The 20012-nt window shown below is 33.6% G+C and overlaps 1 protein-coding gene across 1 annotated transcript in view; it reads right to left on the bottom strand.

Moving 5' to 3' along the window:
- The window catches only part of IKZF1 (IKAROS family zinc finger 1), a 131178-nt gene that overhangs the window by 92029 nt on the left and 19137 nt on the right, over window positions 1-20012 (bottom strand). The window contains 1 exon segment of the mRNA XM_074283592.1: window positions 5119-5238. Within this exon segment, the coding sequence (XP_074139693.1) occupies window positions 5119-5238 (120 nt within the window).

Raw genomic sequence — 20012 nt, 5'->3', positions numbered from 1 at the left:
GAAAAGAAGTTAACCAATAACAACTAGTAAATTTTTTATTTAATCCAACCCAATTCAATATCTATTAAATGGTCATCTAAATCTTGAACCATTAACTTTTTCTGTCAGATAATTCTTTGCATCTGACATGAATCCATCACACTGCAGTATAAATCCCCATTTTTTTCTCTTGGTTAAAAACAGGAGACAACAGATTAATAACTCTTTTTTTAAAATAACTATCCTTTCTCAGCCTCTTTTCCCACAAGGCATGAGCAAACACTTTACTTGATCTTTTCTGTAGGACTTTTCCTCCCTGTGTGTGGGAAAGCTCTTCCCTGTGTGACTTCTGGAGTCCAACATAGGTTTCTCTATTAACCCCCTTTCTATGTACACGTTTCACTAAACCTATCATCTACCAATGAAATCCTCCCTCTGACACAGCTTTTCCCAAAAAATTATATATAGACACCAACTATCAGCACCAATTTGATGGTTTTCACGTTCAAATTTCAATATGTTTATTGAAACAGAATACAATTTTACACTCACCAATGTCAAGATAAATTATATTGGTCATATCCTCTAAAAAGAAAAATTATATTGATCATATTTTCTGTTTTTAAAGTTGTTGGTGATCGTTATATACAAGTTTTTGTTCTCATATTTGCCTGAATTAATCTTCCATAGAATTTTAAGGTATATTCCTAGTCCCTTTAAAAAATAAACAAGGTACTAGTTTATTTCCATCAAAATTCAAGACTTTGTCCACTTTATTTCACATGATTTCAACCTTATTGCATTTATCCATAAGCTCTTTAAAAATAACTAAGTGTCTCCGAAATGATTGTGGTCTTAGAAACGACCCACTGAGTACCAATGAAACCTGTAGTTTTATATTGGGTCATCTTCTATACCAACTTAACATTCCATTTTCCCAATTTATTGTCTTTGGTTCTTGTTCACAAGATCACAGAATCAGACATTTAGATATAGAAAGGACCCTACCAATCACCTCCCTCATTTTATAGATCAGCAAACAGAAGCTTCAAAAGTTCAAGTGATTTACCTGTGGTCACAAATCTAGTAAGTTTAAAAGAAAGGGCTAGAATTCCAGAACTTTGTCTAGAACAAAATAAACCTCTAACCTTTTTGGAGCCATTCATTAACAATTTTCTCTCCTTCAAAGTGAAAAGTTTTTTTTCCCTTTATATTAAAACTATTTTCCACATTCTGATAATTTCTTGCTTTTTAAAATAATAATAATGGTTTACATTTTCATAGAACTTAAGCTCACAAATCACTTGCAGCTTTGTTATATCTATTTTATTTTTGAGATTTTTTTGGATGATAAATAGTATATTATATTTGCCTAATTTTACAGAGGAGGAAATTATGATTTAACACAGATGAATCACACTTGGGTTCAATAAAGTGACTTCATAAGCATAGCATAGGGGATTGGACAACTTCATCCCTAAGATCCCTTCCAATTAAAAAATCTGGTGATTTGTCAAAGTCCATCCAACTAATGAAATTTGAAGTTATGCATAAACCAAACTCGGGTGTTCAGTAGAGTGGAAAGAATTTTATATTTGAAGGCAGAAGACTTGGGTTCAAATTCTAATATTTAACCTTAGATAAGTCAAATCCTTTCTTCCTCTATAAAATGAGAGTTGTTGGAACTCAAATCCGTCTTCAATATATTCTCCAGCTGTAAATTCTGTAATTCTAGGACTCTGACCTTAATGACCGTGATTTTCCTTATTTGAAAATGATTTTCATTTCTCTATTGATATTTAAGTTTTCTTATTAATTTTATAATTGCTATCTATTACTTCATTACATAGTAGAACAATAGTAATAGATCATAGTATTTTGCTGGACACTGGATTTAAAAAAATATTCTGCATTTAGTTCCCCAATTTTTATCTTATAAATGAATCTCTTTCAGTGAATCCTAATTCTGATACTTTTGTCTCTTATTTTCATTCTTCTCTTCCTTCTTTTTTTCACTCATATCCTCAACTTCATACTACCATACCCTGCTATTTCCCTGGTTTCTGTCCACATATCTGCCATGCATTAAATTTTTTTTTGCTTATAGATTCCAGTCTTTATTTTCTCCTATCCTTCCATGTGTCCAGATTCTCTCTTCCCTGAAAAAATTTTTAAAAAATATTCTTTTCTCCAAAATACTTGATATAGACCTGTCTAAAAAGACAAAAAAAAATCACAGGATGAGAAAGCACAAAAAAGCTGCAATTGGCAACTAGTCAAGGTAATAAGTATAAGGATGGATCCATCAACTGATACCTACTGTTGCTAACTTTAAACATTGTTTGAAAAAAAGGGAGACAGAGACAGAGACAGAGAGACACACACAGACACAAAGACACACAGAGAAAAGGACAGAGAGAAATATAGAAAAATGAAAGGGTATCCAGAGATGTTTTAATGTTCAAAACCTGATGACTAGCTTTAAGAAAAGTATGAATTCCTAAATGGATGAGCAGAATGAAACTATTAAATATAATTGAGTTGCATTGACTGAACAGCACTAAAAAGTGAACAAATTCATTCAAAAACCAAGCTGGTCTTGAACAGTGAGAGTAACCTTTCATGCTTAAAACAAACTCTCCAATAAATGCCTATGTTCAACTTTATGCTGACTGGATCTTTACAATGATTAGACATCAGTCATTCCAATTACTTTATAGGCTAGAAAAGCAGACTTATTCTTGAAAGATTTCATAAAATGAATTTAGTTGTCTAATAGATAGAGGTCAGCTCTGAGACTTCCTCAGTATAGGACTCTCAAATGAGGAACATCTACCGATACAAGTTGGAACCTTTTCTACAACTCAGAATCTTAGAGTTATTTAGGGCAAAGGTGTCAAACAACCTATCTGTCTACTGCACATAGCCTACCCCATAAAATGATGCAACATTCAACAAAATAATAAAATACAATAAAACATGGATCATGCTAATATGTAGCTAATACAATATGTGGGCTGCAAGGACCATTATGTATGTCTTAGTAGCACTCCTAGCCATTTATCTATGAGTCTGACGCCACTGGCATAGCCCAAAGTCATATAACCCTTATGTGGAACTCACAACAGGAAAAATATAAAATGATGTATGAATGGATTTATTTCTATACCTGTATCTTGCAGGGATTATACTATAGAGCAGTAAAAACAAAACCCAGAATTTATATATTTTTTGCTTAACTCTTCCCCACATCATTTATTTTCTTGAATGATTTCAGCAATCCCTTTAGTATGGTGACCTAGGATCATAGATTTGGAACTTCAAAGAACTTCACAGATCGATCATCTGTTCAAAGTCCCTCATTTTAGAAAAGAGGAAACTTAGTCCCAGACAGTCTGATTTGCCACAGGTCACATAGGAAGGACAAAGAGACAGAGAGAGATTTGAACTCAGGCCCTTTGACTCCAAATGCAGTATTTTTTTCACTGTAGTATATTGCCTCTTTAATACTAATACCATAGAAACATTTTTGGAAATTTCTCAGCCACAAATATATTTGACTTTATTTTATCTTTCTGTTTTGGTGGCAGGAGGGAATAATATATACTATGTGATGGGGAAATGACTACTGAGTTATTTCATTCTGGGGACATAAGAAAAAACAGACATGTCTTGCTTTATGTAAATTCATATTATGCAAATTCAAATTTATGTAAAGAATTCTGAAAGAAATCCACATTCCCTAACCCCCACCTATGTCAACTTTACTGTACAGCATTGTGCTGTCTCTCCATTCCTTTGCCTGTATTTGGGGCTCTTTTGTCTACAACCTACCTTCCCTAATCTAAAAACCTATTCCAAGTGAAAGCAGGAAAATGCATGTGGAGAGACCCCATCCCTTGGCTGAGGGTTCTGCTTGAGACCTCTGGAATCAAGACCTTTGTAAACTCTGCCCATCTGCCCTCCCATATTCATGTTCTATCCTTCCATGCTCAGTAGGCATGTCAGTGCTTGGACTCTACCTGTCACCTGTCCTGTGCAGGCTTTGCTGTGTCTGCCAACTACATGTTCTTTCTTGGTTCAGGCCAGGCCCCCAAGTGACTAGTCCCAACTCCAAGTGTTCCACCTCTAGCTCTAGTTTTTCTGTCCTTGCTCCTGCTTCCTTGAACCATATGTCCATCCGTTCCTTCATATTTCTGGACAAATTTGCCTTTCATACAAATGATTTTTTGTAGAGGTTTATGAAATAGTCCATTTTCATACAGTGGCAATTGTCTAAAGTGTCTGTGCTCTTCACCAGATGAAAATATTGGAAATTAGTAGAATAATGGAAATGGAAAATAATGGAAATAAAGCAGAGTTGAAGTTAAAATATAATGGTAATCGGTGTTAAAATCTTTTATCACACCCTAATAAGCTTTTATCCTCAGGTAGATGACCCATTGATGACTATTATCACTTTAAGATACACCTCAACCTAAAATCATCTGAACCAGGTTAGATTTTTTTACACACAATTCATTAGCAGAAGTGGACTCTAAGAGGAAATAGATTTTCTTGGAGATGTTCATTTCTGAGCACATGAGAAAGTGTCATAATATCTTAAGAAATTCTCTTAGTATGATGTTGAGAATTCCTATCATTTGGTGATGTTGGTTATACTTACATTAAGTTTTGATCGCCCAAGAATCATACATTTCTGAAATTTGCCTCTATATGACCTCTAGTCTCACAGATTTATGACCTCTTATCTTACCTGAAAAGTGTTCTATTAGCTATGTTCTAAGTTGTGGGGAGATTTTTCCACTTGATTTCAAGTCCAAAAGAGTACTAGTTAAATAATATTTTTCAAAATCAAAATTGTTTCACATGCAAATCAACTCTCAGATTATATACATGGGTCCAACCTACCTCCAATCTTTCTACAAAATGTTTTTCAAGAAAATATTTCTGAATTTTAGTATTCTAATTTCTAAAGTAAAGTTCTGATTCTTAGTTGCATATATAGGCTAATTTGGAGAGAGTTTGGGGATTAGAAATGATTGTGCTTTGGAGAAGAGACAGAATTTTTAGAATTAAATAATGCAATTGTTGTAAAAATAGTATCATGAGAACAGTATAGCAAGAAGATTATCTTACCCAAAACTCTTTCATTCTTAGAATTCTGCTGTCCTCCTGAAGTGGTAGAAAGATCTTCTGGTACAGGCATAGGTTCATCTGAATCATCAGGTACATCACTTACTGAAGGACTTTCCTTTCCTGATAAGATAAAAAGAAATCTATTAAAGTGGTTGGTCATTACTCCCAACAGCAGAACCTTTCTGGATTTTTATCATGAAAAGTTCACTCTGTTAAGTTTAGCAAGAAATTCATGGGATATTGCTTCCTTATTTTTAAAGACACTCAATTAGGTATCCTGAAAAGAGAAATTATATTGGATAGAGAAATACACAACTTAGTTATACAACCTGGAATCCAATCTAATTTGTGGAATAAGAAAAAGTTGGGAAATGCGACATAAAGTTTTTTCTCTCCTATATTGACTATGTCTCTTTACCCAATACCTTACCTTTCAATTATATCTTCATAATATTGAAATAGGAAAGGGAAAAACAAGGCAACCTAGCTTATGAGTTGTTTATAATACTATACAAAGAAGCCTGTATCCAACACAACTTATAAAAGTTTCTTTGTATATAAACTACAAAGACGTAGTCTGAATGATATTATGGTAATGTGTATTTAAGGAGAAATGACTGAAGGATCAATATTAATCTGGAAGGTGGTTATTAATGGAATGCTATAGAAGTCTTCCTTTGGTTTAGTCTATTCAGTATTTCTTTCAGTGACTTGGAAAAGAGACAGATTATATATTTATCAAATCTGTTAATGACATAAAACAATTAGGAATATTTGATGTCTAGGATGAAAAAAGTTGGATAAAAAATAATATCCTAATGGTCCCAAATGATGGATTAAATCTTTTAGATAAAATTTAAATGATAATGCTAAATTCCAATACTTGGATTAAAAAAATGAACTGCACAAATATAGAATTAGGGAGGCTTGTCAGGGTAATAATTCATGTGAAAAAGATAAAATGGATTTTAATAAGTCAATTAAAAGCATTTGCTATTATATTTGGATATTAAAGTACTTCAATATTGGCACTTTCTTTTATACCTAATTCTCTACATACTCTAAAATCCAGTGACTACTTTCCTTGCTGTTTTTTGCACAAGATCATTCCTTGCATTTCCCCTGGATATCATTTGTGCTTAGAATAGCCTCATGACCTGTAGTTCCTAAATTCCTTGGTGAAGTTCCTCATTCTGCAAGAAGGCTTTTATTTTTCATAATATATTAATTTTAATGTCTTCTATTTAAGATTGTGTCCAATTTATCCATTATATACTTATTTATTTACAATGCTTTCTATGTTATTTTCTCTCCTTAGATTGTAAACTCCTTCAGAGCAGGAACTATTTTTGTTCTTGTATACTCATTGCTTAGCACAGGGCCTGGTATGTAATAGGGGTTAATAAATACTTCCTGACTTGATATATTAAGCATTTACTATATGCCATGCATGTCCTGGTGATGCACAGAGCACAGGGTTGAGTGTAGTCTCAGAAAGGTAATGCAAATTTAGTCTAAACCAATAGATGCACTCTGCCTTTTTCAAAACAAAACAGGTAAATCTTACAGTCCATATTTTTTTCAGTCTGCACACTATATTTTAAGAACACTGACAAGTAGAAAAGCATTTAATGAGGTCAACTAGCATGAGGAGGAAATACAAAACCATGTTAAAGGAGAATCAGTTGAAGGAAGTGCAGATGTTTAGACTAGAGAAGATGATCAGAAAAGACATGAGCTGCTTTCAAGCACTTGAAGGCATGTTATTTGGAAGAGAGGTTAACCTTCTGTTGGTTGGTTCCAGAGGGCAGAATTAAGATCAATGAAATTAGGACTATCCAACCACAGAGTTAACTACTTTAGTAGGTAATGAGTTCTGAAAGTCAGAAAGAAGAAACTTAATGAACACTGGTTGAGATATTGAAGAAAGGTTTCCTGTTTCTGGGATGTGTTAGGATTAAGGCCAACCTATTTTTGGATGTGAAAGTTCTGAGGTTCTACATTCATCAAGATTAAGATGTTGTATCAGAGAAGCTGTCATTCTTACACTAAGTTAGGCTCCAACTAGTACCATTCACTTTCATAACTCACTTAAACTAAGACTTTTCCTAAAAACTATAGATAGAAATACATGTAGTAAAATAAGAATCCAGTGACTGATGCAGCAAGTGATATCACAACAACCTCTCCAAAATAAGCCATTATCCACACTCACTATTTGCAAACCAGATAAAATATTTTTAAAAGTCTACCACCTACCACAGTACAGAATACTAAAGTTTTAATTGAAATGAAGTACTTTTACCTATCTTCTCAAGAATTGTTGTTAAAAGGTTGGTTGCTGAAAAGTAATGACAATGGTATTTGAATAAAAGGAAAATTAAATATCTGGGTTTTAGTCTCAAGTTTGCCATTTGCTTATTCTGTGAGACCTAAGACAAATCATTTATCTTTTGTGCTTCTTTTCTCCTCTATAGAATGGGAAAGATAATATTTGTGCTACCTATTCTGTGCTCATACATGGTAGATACTTACATATTTGTTGAATTTAATTTGATTTTTTTGAAACTTGGTCTCCTTTGTCTATCATGGATCTGATCCCAATACTTACTGACAAAGAAACTTTAACTTGCTCGGTTTTTTAACTTGGACTAGTATGCCCTTCTTTAGGAAGCCTAGTAGCCTCTACTTTCAAAGGCTCATCATATTTCATAGCCTTACTATAGCCAAGAACTTCTGAAATCATGTAATTCACCAGTCTTAGTGTTCTCAATGATGCTATTGAATGACTTTTGAAGAAATTGGTTCCTAATGCCAGAAGATGCCTTGTGTCAATTACTATTATTTTCAAAAATTATAATGAGGATGTTCCAGTACTCATAGTCATACAAATCTTCAATTGGGTTCATAGGATATTCAGCCAGAAGAAAACTTAATAGATATCTAAATCACCTCTCCAAGTGAGTAAACTGAGGTCCAAAGGGCAGTGATTTCCTCAAGATGCAAGGCAAATCCAATTTTGTGCTTTCCTCCATCATATGGTATGTAGTAAGGTTTTAATGTAAAAGGTTTTAATTCATTCTATCCTGTGCTTATTTAATAAAAGTGATTATTAGTCCATACTTGAAGAAAACTATATCAGGCTTCTTTGACCAAAAAATAATGGATGAGACATAGAAGATTTGATACTAGAACTGAAGAAAATAGCTAGAAAATTTAAAATTTGTCAAAAATGTGATAATTATCTTTCAAAGTTTATTTTTACTAGACTGTATTACCTAGATGAAGGTCTAATTCTTCATTTCAATTGTATTTGTAGTTGTACCTTGAAGGTATGTCTAGTCACATAAATGATAATCATTTTAACTAAAATAACACATACATTCATCCATTCAAAAGTCTTTTGCATGCTGCACTATGTTGTTGCCTGCTTCTTTAAAGTTTCTTGTAATACAGTTGCTGGCATTACAAGAAACTTTAAAGAAGCAGGCAACAACATAGTGCAGTGGACAAAGCATTACATTTGGAGCTGGAAGAAATGGCTTCAAATTCTGGCTCCAACATTTGCTAGCTGGCTGACTTTGAGCATGTTAAATTAATTAAGTCTTATTTTTTTACATATATAATGAGAGGGTAAAGTACATCATTTCCAATGCTTCTTTAATCTCTAAATTTGAGAGAAGAAAATATACCTCAGTGAAATAAGCTCTGGATGACAAGTCAAATGAACTGGATTCTAATTCTATCTCTCCATTACTTAAAGCTGTATGATCTTGAGCTAGTCACCTAATATCTCCCTAAGCCTCAGTTTTCTCATACATAAAATGAGAATATTGGACTAAGAACTCTTCTAGCTCTAAAACACTTAATCCTAATAAAATATTATATGATTTGTTTCATTATAAAACTTGTAAGTTAATTGTGGAGGAGGACTTATACAAAATGTATATACTTAAAACTAGCAAAGGATAAAAGCATGTCCTCATTATCTTGCATCCTAAACTCACCCTTCCAACAATTTAATATCACAATACATTCAAGTAAAGGACTCATATGCATGAAGTAGGGCTAGTCAGGAAAGACTTTTTAGAATTGGAGTCTTTTAGGAAAAGATGTAATGGAAATGATGGGCAAAGATTAGAAGGGCAGTCCAAATGGGAGAAGAGAAAAGGCACAGGTTGTAACCAATTTGATCAAGTACTTGGCTGAAATGAACCACAAATTTAGTTGGCATCTAAAATGATACATAGATGCAGTTCAACTCTTTAGGTGATTTGTGGGTAATACTGTAAATAGGACCAATCATCTGATATATACACACTATATAAGTATACATATCTGATGTTTATTTTAACATAATAACTTTTAGAAACCTTTATCAAGCACCTACATTATGTAGTGCACTGAAAGAGGCAACAAGAGATGTTGACATAAATTAATCTTGCCTTTGAGGAAATTCTCTTTTACTGTCACTTTTTCATAACTTTTCAAAGAATTTGGAAAGTCTCTTCTTGCATTTATCTTCGACTAGAATAATCAAATGATCTGAGAATATTTTAAAGTAGAATAATGAAATAACCTGAGAATATGAGAACAGGGAACAAACAGCACTGCATACTCCAGGATATGGAAAATATATTTTATGCTCTTCTTTCAGTGGAATTACAATTGGCATATTTTCAGAAAAAAAACATTATTGGGTCTTTCTGCATGCTCAAGATAATATGAATTGTTTAAAAAAAGATTAGGATGATAGAAAGAAATTTAAATGCTTTTATGTTATTAAAGATAGCAATTGCCACTGCCTTAAATAAAACTTAAGAGAGAAAAATAGCTGGGTAGCTTATAAATATTATTCAATTACAATACAAACTGGGGAAGATCTGAATTGGGAAAGAGTAGCTGGTTTATGAACTACTGGACCACGTTCCTTTTGTTAAAACCATTCACTTATATAATGCAAGATTTTTCTGTCTCCACTAGAAAAGGGAAGAGGGAATGGAATAATGTGTTCCAAAGAAGAGTGAAGCTTGGGATCTAGCCTAGAAGGACCAATCCTACAAATATGATCTTAACCATACAGGGCAAAAGATGTCCATTCAATAATAAAGAAAAGCTTGATATTTTTAAAAAGGAAAAAAATCACATATATGCAGCAAGAGATTGGCCTTGTCCCTTTAAATCACAGGTGCCTGAGCTGGAAGTACATGATAGGTGCTGCCTAAAACTAACTCACTGTCAGTCAAGGCTACAGTAAAATTGCCCCATAGTACAGATACATGAGAAATGTAAAGGAGCTGATAGCATCATTTGGAGGAGAAACCTAACTTTTCAGTGTTAGAAAGGAAGCAGGAAAAAAATGGCAATTACATATCTTCCAGTAGCAATGATCAAAAAGGTGGAGCACTAGAATCCAATGTGGAGAGCAATGTAGAGAAAGAAAATTCCTAATCCTTCCTGGAATTCCATCCAAAGTAGTGAAGGGGACTAGTTGTACAGATTTATAGGAAAGGACCAATAAGGTGGATTTTGTCATGATTCTACAAAAACTCAGATATGATTCTTTCCTGGGTAAGCAAAGATGTTCTGTATTTTGAAGCCTTGTGATATTTGATGCTTTTAAGAAGAAAAAATGCTAAATACTATAGTTTTCAATTTCAAATATTAGTGAGAGCAATTAGCCAAGGATATAATACAACCTCAAAATACAACCATTTCATATCAGGTGAGAATCACTGCCACAAGAATTACATTTTGTACGTACATTTAGGGTTTTACAATCACAGGAAAACATAGAATGTTATAACCAAAATAAAACTTAAGGTCCAGCCCCTCACTTTAAATATGAAGAAAATGAGACTTTCAGGACTTGTGTAAGTCACATAATTAGCAAACTAGTAAATGTTAATCTAGATCTTCTGATTTCAATTCCCAGGCTGTTTGTATTACAGAAGAGGAAATTGAAACTCAGTTGTTGTATGATTTAGTCACATACATAGTAAAACGCCAAGTCTCTTATTTTTATCTTTCTTCCTTTTCTCAGGCAAACTTCTAGAGGAAAAAAAAATTCTGTACTTCTTGCCTCAATTTCCTCACCTCCCCTTCACTTTGCAATCAGGCCTCTGACCACACTACTACACTGAAACTGATTTCTCTAAGGTTACCAAATAATTTCTTAATTGCTATATCCTATGGTTTTTTCTCAGTCCTCATCCTTTATCGTTTTTTGAAGATTTTGCTCTTGATGACCATCTTCTTCTCAACTCTTTCCTTCCTTGGTTCTATGTCACTCTTCTGTTTTTTTGCTCCTACATGCTATTTCTCAGTTTCCTTTACTTCTTTCTCCTTCTCGTTTTAAATAGGTACCCACAAGGCTCTGCCATTAGTTCTCTTTTCTGCCCTTACTTTATCTCACTTATCTCATGAGCCACATCAGATTCAGTGATCATCTCTATGCAGATGACTCCTAATTCTTTGCTTCAGCCCTGATTCTTCTCCTGACTTCAATCCTACATCCTTCTGCTGAACACTTCTACCTGACTGTCAAACTGAACATCCACACACAGAACTTATTATCTTATCCTCTAAACCAACTTTTCCAACAAACTTCTCTATTTCTGTTGAGGCCGGCACCATCCTTCCTGTTACCCAGATTCTCAGCCTTCAGAGTCACACTCAATTTTTTCTTCTTTGCCCTCTAATTCAGTTGCCCAGTTTTTGCTGGACTTGCCTCCATCTCTCTCATTCTTTCCATTCAAATGGCCCCCATCCTAATTCAAGCCTGCACCAACTCTTGACTGCATTACGGCAACATTCTTATAACTGTTCTCCCTTCTTCCTGATCCTCTCTTTCCACATGGCTACTAAGCGATCTTACACATATCTAAAATATCATTTTCCTACTCAAAAATATTCAATGGTTCCATATTGCCTCTAAGACAATAAAAATATTTTTAAATCTGGCACTAAAAGCCTTACCATCTTGTTCTAATCTATCATTCTAGCCTTATTTCATAATGTTCCTTATCTCTTCATTTTATATTCTGTACTCCATGCATATGTTGTCTCTCCATTGCCCCCCCCTCCACCCCAACCTCCATGCTATAGAAGGATTCTCCTTCTCTCCCTCTAAGAGTCCTTATTTTCTTTCAAGGTTAAATTTCAGTGTCAATTCATACAAAAAGTTTTTTCTGGTCCTCCTATTTATTAGTGGTCTTTCCTTTCTCAAAATATTCTTTTTTACTTATTTGTTACCTATTATCAAGGGGAATTACCTATTGTAAGCTCCTTTTAGGCAAGTTCTCTTTTGTTTTTGCTTTTATAACTCCACTACTTAGAGATTCTATACACATCATGAATACTTGATCCAAAAGCCAGGAATTGCTTCTAACTAGCTCCAAGCCTAGCACTTAATACTCCAAAAGAATTGGCCCAATAAATTGTCCTTGTGTCAATTCTAAGCTTTCTAATCTTCCAGTGTTTAAAAAAAAGCAGTCATTCTAAAGAGTAATTTCACTTATCCTGTTTATTAGCCTTAGGAGGCAGAACTGGAATCAATGGATGGAAGTTGCTAAGAGGAAGGCTTTGATTAATCATAAGGGGGAAAAAATCTCCCTAACAATTAAAGATGTCCAAAAATGGTATGGCCCACTTGTGAGCACAATACATTCTTCCTTCAATGAAGGTCTTCTCTAAGAGGGTAGATGATCATTTAGGGGGATATTGGAAAAGGGTTTTCCTAAAAGCATTGGGTCTCAATATCACTCTAGATGTGGTACTAGATGACTTCTGAATACCTTTCAACTTTGAAATTCTATCCCATTCCTAGTTTTCAATTTCCAGGGTACCATAGACTTCAATACCTAAAACCAATCAGTAAATACAGAGGGAGAGAGAGAGAGAGAGAAAGAGAGAGAGAGAGAGAGAGAGAGAGAGAGAGAGAGAGAGAGAGAGAGAGAGAGAGAGAATATGCATCTCTACAAAACACAAAACAGCATTCAACAGTGGATAAGTGTCCGTATTCCTATTGAACATTTTCCTTTTTTCTACTGTCATTCAGTATTAAACTTTTGAATTGTTCTGTTTTACACATTTCCAGAACACTTTAAATAACTATGAATCAAGTAAGGCAGATATAATAATAAGATTCTGAGTGTCCTAGGTAAAGAAGATCTCCCCTTTTGGCTCCCTGATCTTCAAATACATCCAAGTGAATTCTCTATCCTTACTATTTCAATTTAATGAACCCATTTATCCCAAGGCATAGTTGGACACTACCAATCATAGTCTAGACTATGGTTTTCTGATTTTTAAGAGGCATTTCATTCCAGTAGGGTTCCCTGCACTTAATTAAATGTTACCTCTTGAGTGTCACTGTAGCTGAGTCTCAACACTTTTATCTACACTACATAGGGAAAGCACACACACCACAAGCCAAAGGAGAATAATGGAAAACAGTAGGGATGAGAATTCTAAAGTACCATGGGCCAGACTTGATCAATAGAAAACTCAGTTAGCAAAAGAAACACCAAGGAGAAAGGGAAAAATTAAAAATTATTCTCACTGTGCACAAGTATAAAGGCAAATATTCATGAACTGCATTGTTAGATACTTGAATATCTTCTGGGAGATCTGTATTGAATCAGTAAACAACTTCTTGATATAATAACAGATTATACCTACAATGGCTTTAAGGCTTACTAAGCCCTTCCCATACCAGTTTGTGAAGAATGCAATGAAAGTTTGAATATATCCAATTTACAGATGAGGAAACTGAGATTTAGAGTAGTAACATGACAGGACATACTGAAAAACATTGGGGTTAGAAGTCCAGTGCAGATACTTCTACTTCTTAGACCAGCTAGTTTCTCCACTATACTACAATCATATTACCTAGTCTAACACGTTGATAGATTTAGGAAAATGTATGATTCCCTATCAGGATCTCATTCCCTTCCTTCAGCTGGTTTCATTACTGATTCAAAAATGAATTCCCATTTAGCTCCTTATATGATTATTCTGAGTTCTAAGTCTCACCCTCCAGATTTCTTTGCTGATTCAGGGAATCATTTGAGAAACCAAAAAGTAGTGCCCCATCAAATTCACCAACCAATAAAAGGACAGAAGAATACCCCGGGTTAATGTGACATTAATAGAATTCCATTAAATAACTCAAATTAGTTTGGACTACAATTAAGTTCTGTATCTTCCTCTGAAAGAAGAAATTTAACTTTCTCTAATAGCACATGTCACTAAGTCCCCTCTCTCTTGATTTTTCATATGAAGCATTCCCTCTCCAGTACAGTTACATGTAAGTTGCATGACAGAATGATGCAATAGGAGCTTAGCATGCTAGCAGTTGAGGAGTTACAAAGATTTCTTTTAAGAACTTTCTCTTCTGTTACAGATACACATTCTTCATATTTCAGCTGATAAATTCATGATTTTTATAGAAACAGAGCAAGATAGTGCCATCTTAATCAATATTTTCTTACTGATTCATTTAAGGAAAAAAAGTGTATTTAGTTCCAACTAATTTGCAAGACACTGTTCTGGGAAACAAGAGATGCATGACATTCATTATATAATCACTGGCTTATTTTTTTTTCAAGTTTTATTGACATGTTTTGTTTTACGTCACAAATATTACTTTATCACCACTCTGGTAGAGCTCTCTTGTAACAAAATAAAACAAATGATACAAATCCTCATCTAAAAGCATATGCAATATTTTATACTTCTAACCTCCTCCCCACAAATTCTGTTTTTGCAAAAAAAAAAAATTAATTGAAATCTAGTTTCTCTTCCCCTGTCCTGCCCCAATTGAAATGAAAGAGGGGGGAAATAATTCATTATAAAAGTACTGTTCTAGTGTATGGGAACTTAAGGATTGAAAAAAAATTGTGGGTTCTTATTAGCAAAGATTTCGAGTTGGAAGATGCCTCACAAATATCTTCTCATTTTATACATGAGAAAACTGAGGGTAAGAACAGTTAAGTAATTTACCTAAGGTCACAGGTAATAAGTATCATGTGAAAGAAGTCCAGATCTCTGATTCCAGAGCTGTCTCTATCCTAAGGAACTTATGTTCTACTGGGGCTGAGGAAGAATGTGATATGTACATAGACAAGTATAATACAGAGTAGGGTATGGAAGGGAAAAAGATTTAACAAGGAGGGCATTTTTAGCTAAGGATTTGATCTCAGAGAAAGTTTTATAGAAAAAAACGGTAGGTAAGGTGGACCTTGAAAGAAGAGAAGGAAGAAATAAAGGCAGAAATAAAGAGGAAGTCCATTGTCACTACAGTGAATGTCTAAATGCATAGATTATACATGGCAAATTCTGGGAACAGCTAATGATCCAATTTAGCTAAAATAAAGTTAGAATGAGTGAAGAGGAATAACATAAAGCTGAAAAGAGCTTGCACTCCATTAAAGAAGGATTGTTTAAAAAAAAATCAAAAATCATCTCTTTAGCACAAACTGTGTGGTAGCCACCATGTTAGAAGATAGAGATACCAACACAAAAAATGGATGCTACTTGACCTCAAGAAAGATTCTCATCTGTTGTCTAAGGATTTTATATTATCCAAAAAACAACATGGAGCCAGTTAATGGCTTCTAAGCAGAGTTGTATGATTAGATCTATGCTTAGAAAAATATTTTGGTAGTGAGTGAAGGATGAAACTTATGTATAAGAATGCTTTAAGAATTTGCAATCTAATTAAATAGATAAGACATACAAAAATAATTAAAATAAAATAAAAGGCATTACTATCATAAGAATGGCATAGATAATTACTATAGGAGTACAGAGGAGGAGGAGATCACATGATTCAAGTCATAAAGGAAGTTTTCATGGAAGGGAAGGTGGAAATAACCATCAATCAAAAACAATGAACATTTTTATTAAGCATCTACCACATGCAGGCAGATTCAAAGATAAAACTTAAATATCTTTAAAATTTTAAACTCTTAAAATAGCTTATATTCTATGAAGGAGGGAAAGTAGGAATAGAAAAATTCTGATTACTTCAAGAGACATCTATTGAACCCTTATTGTACTCTGAGTACGATGATAGAGGCTGGGACTTTAAAAAACAAATGACAAAACCCAACCCTCAACCCCCCAAAATGAAAACTGTCCCTGACCTGTAAAAACTTATAGTCTACTTGGATAGAAGGTCTCTGAATGGAAAACACTAGGATTGGGAAGACCTTTAGTGTAGAAGGAGTGTAGTCTTTTACAGTAATCCTTCTGAGGATGACAGACTCAATTTTAAACAATTAAGAATTCTAATGATTCAAGTTCTTCATGTATCCTCCTTATTTATCTTTCAGTTAGATTGTTGCTTCTTAGCACCTCCCCCTAAGAGTGTGCAGGAAGAAGCCACATTTGTCCTGTGCTACTACTTGTACTACTGAAAAATACTGGGTGACAGACCTAAAATGGTATAAATAAGGATTTGAGACTGTGGATTTTAATTACATTCACTAGGTCTGAGCTTATTACCAAAGGCATTTAAAATACCAAGATGTACTGCTGGGAAAGGAGAAACCTTAAGAGCCAATTTTAGTCTAAATCCCTCTCTTTATAGGTGAGGAGAATGATACCCAAGGAGGGGAAGTGGCTCGATCAGGGTCAAACAGGTAGGAAGTAGCTGTACCATCATTCAAGTAACTGTTATTTTTAGAAAGTGTGGCCATCTTTCTGGTAAATGTTATTCCTGAGACTGTTTAAACCTCTAATGTCATATACTGCAATTAAACATTTTAATCTTCAGGACTTCCAAAATTTTTATGTTGAACTGATATAAAAATTTCTGAATAACATGAATAAATTGAGATAGAAAATATTAGTAAATTTTCCATTTAAAATATAACAAGTAAATACAATTTTATAATTGTTAAAAGAGCTAAGATGATTAAATAAATTGAATATATCACACATATTACTGCTTTATTTATTTCATACAAATCAGTATTTCCTTCAAATATGTTTATAAATCACACATACAAAAGGGTATATACATGTGATGGAGTTTGAATGCACACAATATTTAGAATCCAAAGTAGTAATTTAGTCACTATTTATAAAAATGTGTTTGAATAAGTTTAATCAATAATACCTCATGGATTCGCAAATGTCAAGGAAGAGGGAAGGAGTCACATTTAGAATCAAGAAGAACCTAAGTTATATAGGCCTGGTTTTTTAAAAATAGTACTTTCAAATACATATTCTTTATAAATAGGCAAAGGGTGCAAAAATATTAAAGCATAATAAGTTATAATAACCCATATTTAATACTGCTTTAATTTATAACATTCAATATTAATAACACTCACAAAAGTTTTGTGCAAGGTAATGCAAATGTAATTATCTACACTGGAATGGTTAGGAAACTTGGCATCAGAAAAGTTAAAGAATTTGTTCAACATTGTAGAAATTCTAAATGTCAAATGTCCTAGATATAGTACTAATCCTGAAGTCAGATAAACCTAGGTTCAAGTCCAGCCATTAGACACTTATTAATTGCATGATCCTATATGATTCATTTAATACCAAGTGCCTGAGTTTCTTCATCTGTAAAATGAGAGGGTTAAATCAAGTAGTTTCTAAGGTTCTTTCCAGGTCTACATGTATGATCCTAAATTTCAGTCATTAAAGACTTTCTCCTATATCACTATGGTTATAATCAATATTTGAATGATTTATACCCAAATGAGCTTTTAAAATGCTCAGAAACACTTCAAATATTTTTTCTTATATAATTTATCTTCCCCTTAACAATCTTGCTTATATAGTTAATGTGTTTAATTAGTTTTTTCCTTTATTGCCGTTGGAAAGGTACTTCAAGTTTAGATTCTGCTCAAATTACTAAAGAGTCCAAATTAATGGGGTCTTATTTATCACTAATTAATGCTTTTCACAAATCAAATAAAATTGAAAAAGCCTACCTTGACCAAGAAAAATATCTGAAACATGTTTGTATTTGATGAGCCTAAATTCTTTTATTATCTTGTAAACTACACGAGAACTGCAAGCACGTGCTTTACACCCCCCTTGAAAGAATGAAATTTAGAGTAAGGCCTAGGTCAGCATCCCAGCTCTCCTTATAACTATGTGTATATCTTTCTGAATCTCATCTGCAAAATGAGGAGGTAGACATGGTGAAGACGACTTTGTAAATTAAATTCAAACTCTTTCCAGAGCCTGGAACAGTACTCAAAAAGCACTAGTTAATTAAGCCTTCTGTTAGAGCTCTTTACTTTCTTAAGACAAAGAAATAAAAAAGAAACAAAGAACCAGAATTAACAAAAGTAGGGAAAATGGGCATATTTAAGAGTATATTTGGGGGAAAAGTTGCCAAAAATAAAGTCTTACAGAAAGTTATTGTTATATGAACTAAATGAAATTATAGTTCTCTTCTGCTATTTGTTCTTAACATTTTAGAACTATCATCTGGTTCAATTTTTTTACAGAATGTCTATCATTTTCCCAAAATTATACAAGTAGTAAGAGGCTGAGCCAGCATTTAGAACCCAGGTCAATTGACCCTAAAGGCATTCTTTTGTCTAATATCTTATTCTCCTCCCTTTTTACAAGGACTCAGATTCTTTTGATAAAGGCCTTACTAGGACACACATCACAGTTATATTGGATAGGATATTGGATAGATTATATGGCAGTTAAGTAGTTTAAAAAATCGGTACTAGATTAAATCAAAATCAAATCAAAATTTCACAAACTATAAAAAATTAAATCTAGACAAGAATCTGTGATTATGCCTGAATTTTGTGGGCAGAGATTAAATAATAAGTGAGAAACAAACACTGTATAAATTATCTATAATCTCTGATGCTTTTTTTGATGATGATGACTTTTATTTCCAAATGGAAAAAACATAAATTCCAAGTAAACTAATTTACATGGGAATCAATACCAAGTTGTCTTTCCAAACCTGTTACTAAAAATGGCTTTTACCTTAAATATTTGTCAGAATATTATAATGGCAATAATACCAGATCAATTTTGTGTTACTTTAACTTCTGCTAAATGTTTTATGTAGTGCTATCTCAATTGCTCCTCATAGCATTATAACTGACTAAAGGAACAATTTATGTATGTGTATGTGTGAGAGTGTATATGTACAGAAAAGAGAGGGAGGGAAGAAAATAGGAGGGAGAAAGAGGAGAGAAGGAAGAAGGAGAGGGACAGAGAGGGAGGGAAGGAAGGAGAGAGATAGATAAAGAGGAAGAAAGGGAGGGAAGGAGGGAAGAAAAGTGGGAGAGGGAGAAAGGGGAAGAGAGGGAAAGAGGAGAAAAGGGAGAGGGAAGGAGAAAGGGAGAGCAAGAGAGAGGAATATGCTAAAAATAGTTTTAAGAATTCAAAATTACACTAAAAAAGCCAGAATAATTCTTGATATTTTCATCATATATAGTAATTTATTAAATACACCAATATGGTGAAAGAGTTCAGATTAGAAATATAAATAATTTTCCTTTGGGGCAAATGTCATGGAGAATAATCCTTCATCTTCAACCTTTCATCCTCAAATTGAATACACAGAATTTTGTTACATTAGGGACAAAGTAAGAGGAAAAAATAAATGACCATTTTTGTTATCAGGATCTGAGGATTGGTAATTAACCTGGTTATTCCAAAGGTCACTCTCCCTAAAAAAAAAAAACTGTTGCTAATATCAGAATAAAAGGTAGAAGATAGAGATGTAGACAGCATGCACAATGAAATGAATACTTTAAAGCAAAGGGCTCTCGTTCATATTCCACGACTGATAGATAGCTGGCTGCCTGTGAGACCATGAACATGTCACTTAGAAAGTCTGGGTCTTTGATGGTCTTTCTCTGGAAAGTCTTGGACTAAATGGATACCAG

Source organism: Sminthopsis crassicaudata, chromosome 1 (genome assembly GCF_048593235.1).
Source record: "Sminthopsis crassicaudata isolate SCR6 chromosome 1, ASM4859323v1, whole genome shotgun sequence".
Classification (NCBI taxonomy): Eukaryota; Metazoa; Chordata; class Mammalia; order Dasyuromorphia; family Dasyuridae; genus Sminthopsis; species Sminthopsis crassicaudata.
Note: the sequence above shows the minus strand (reverse complement) of the source record. Positions and strands in the feature narration are given on the sequence as shown.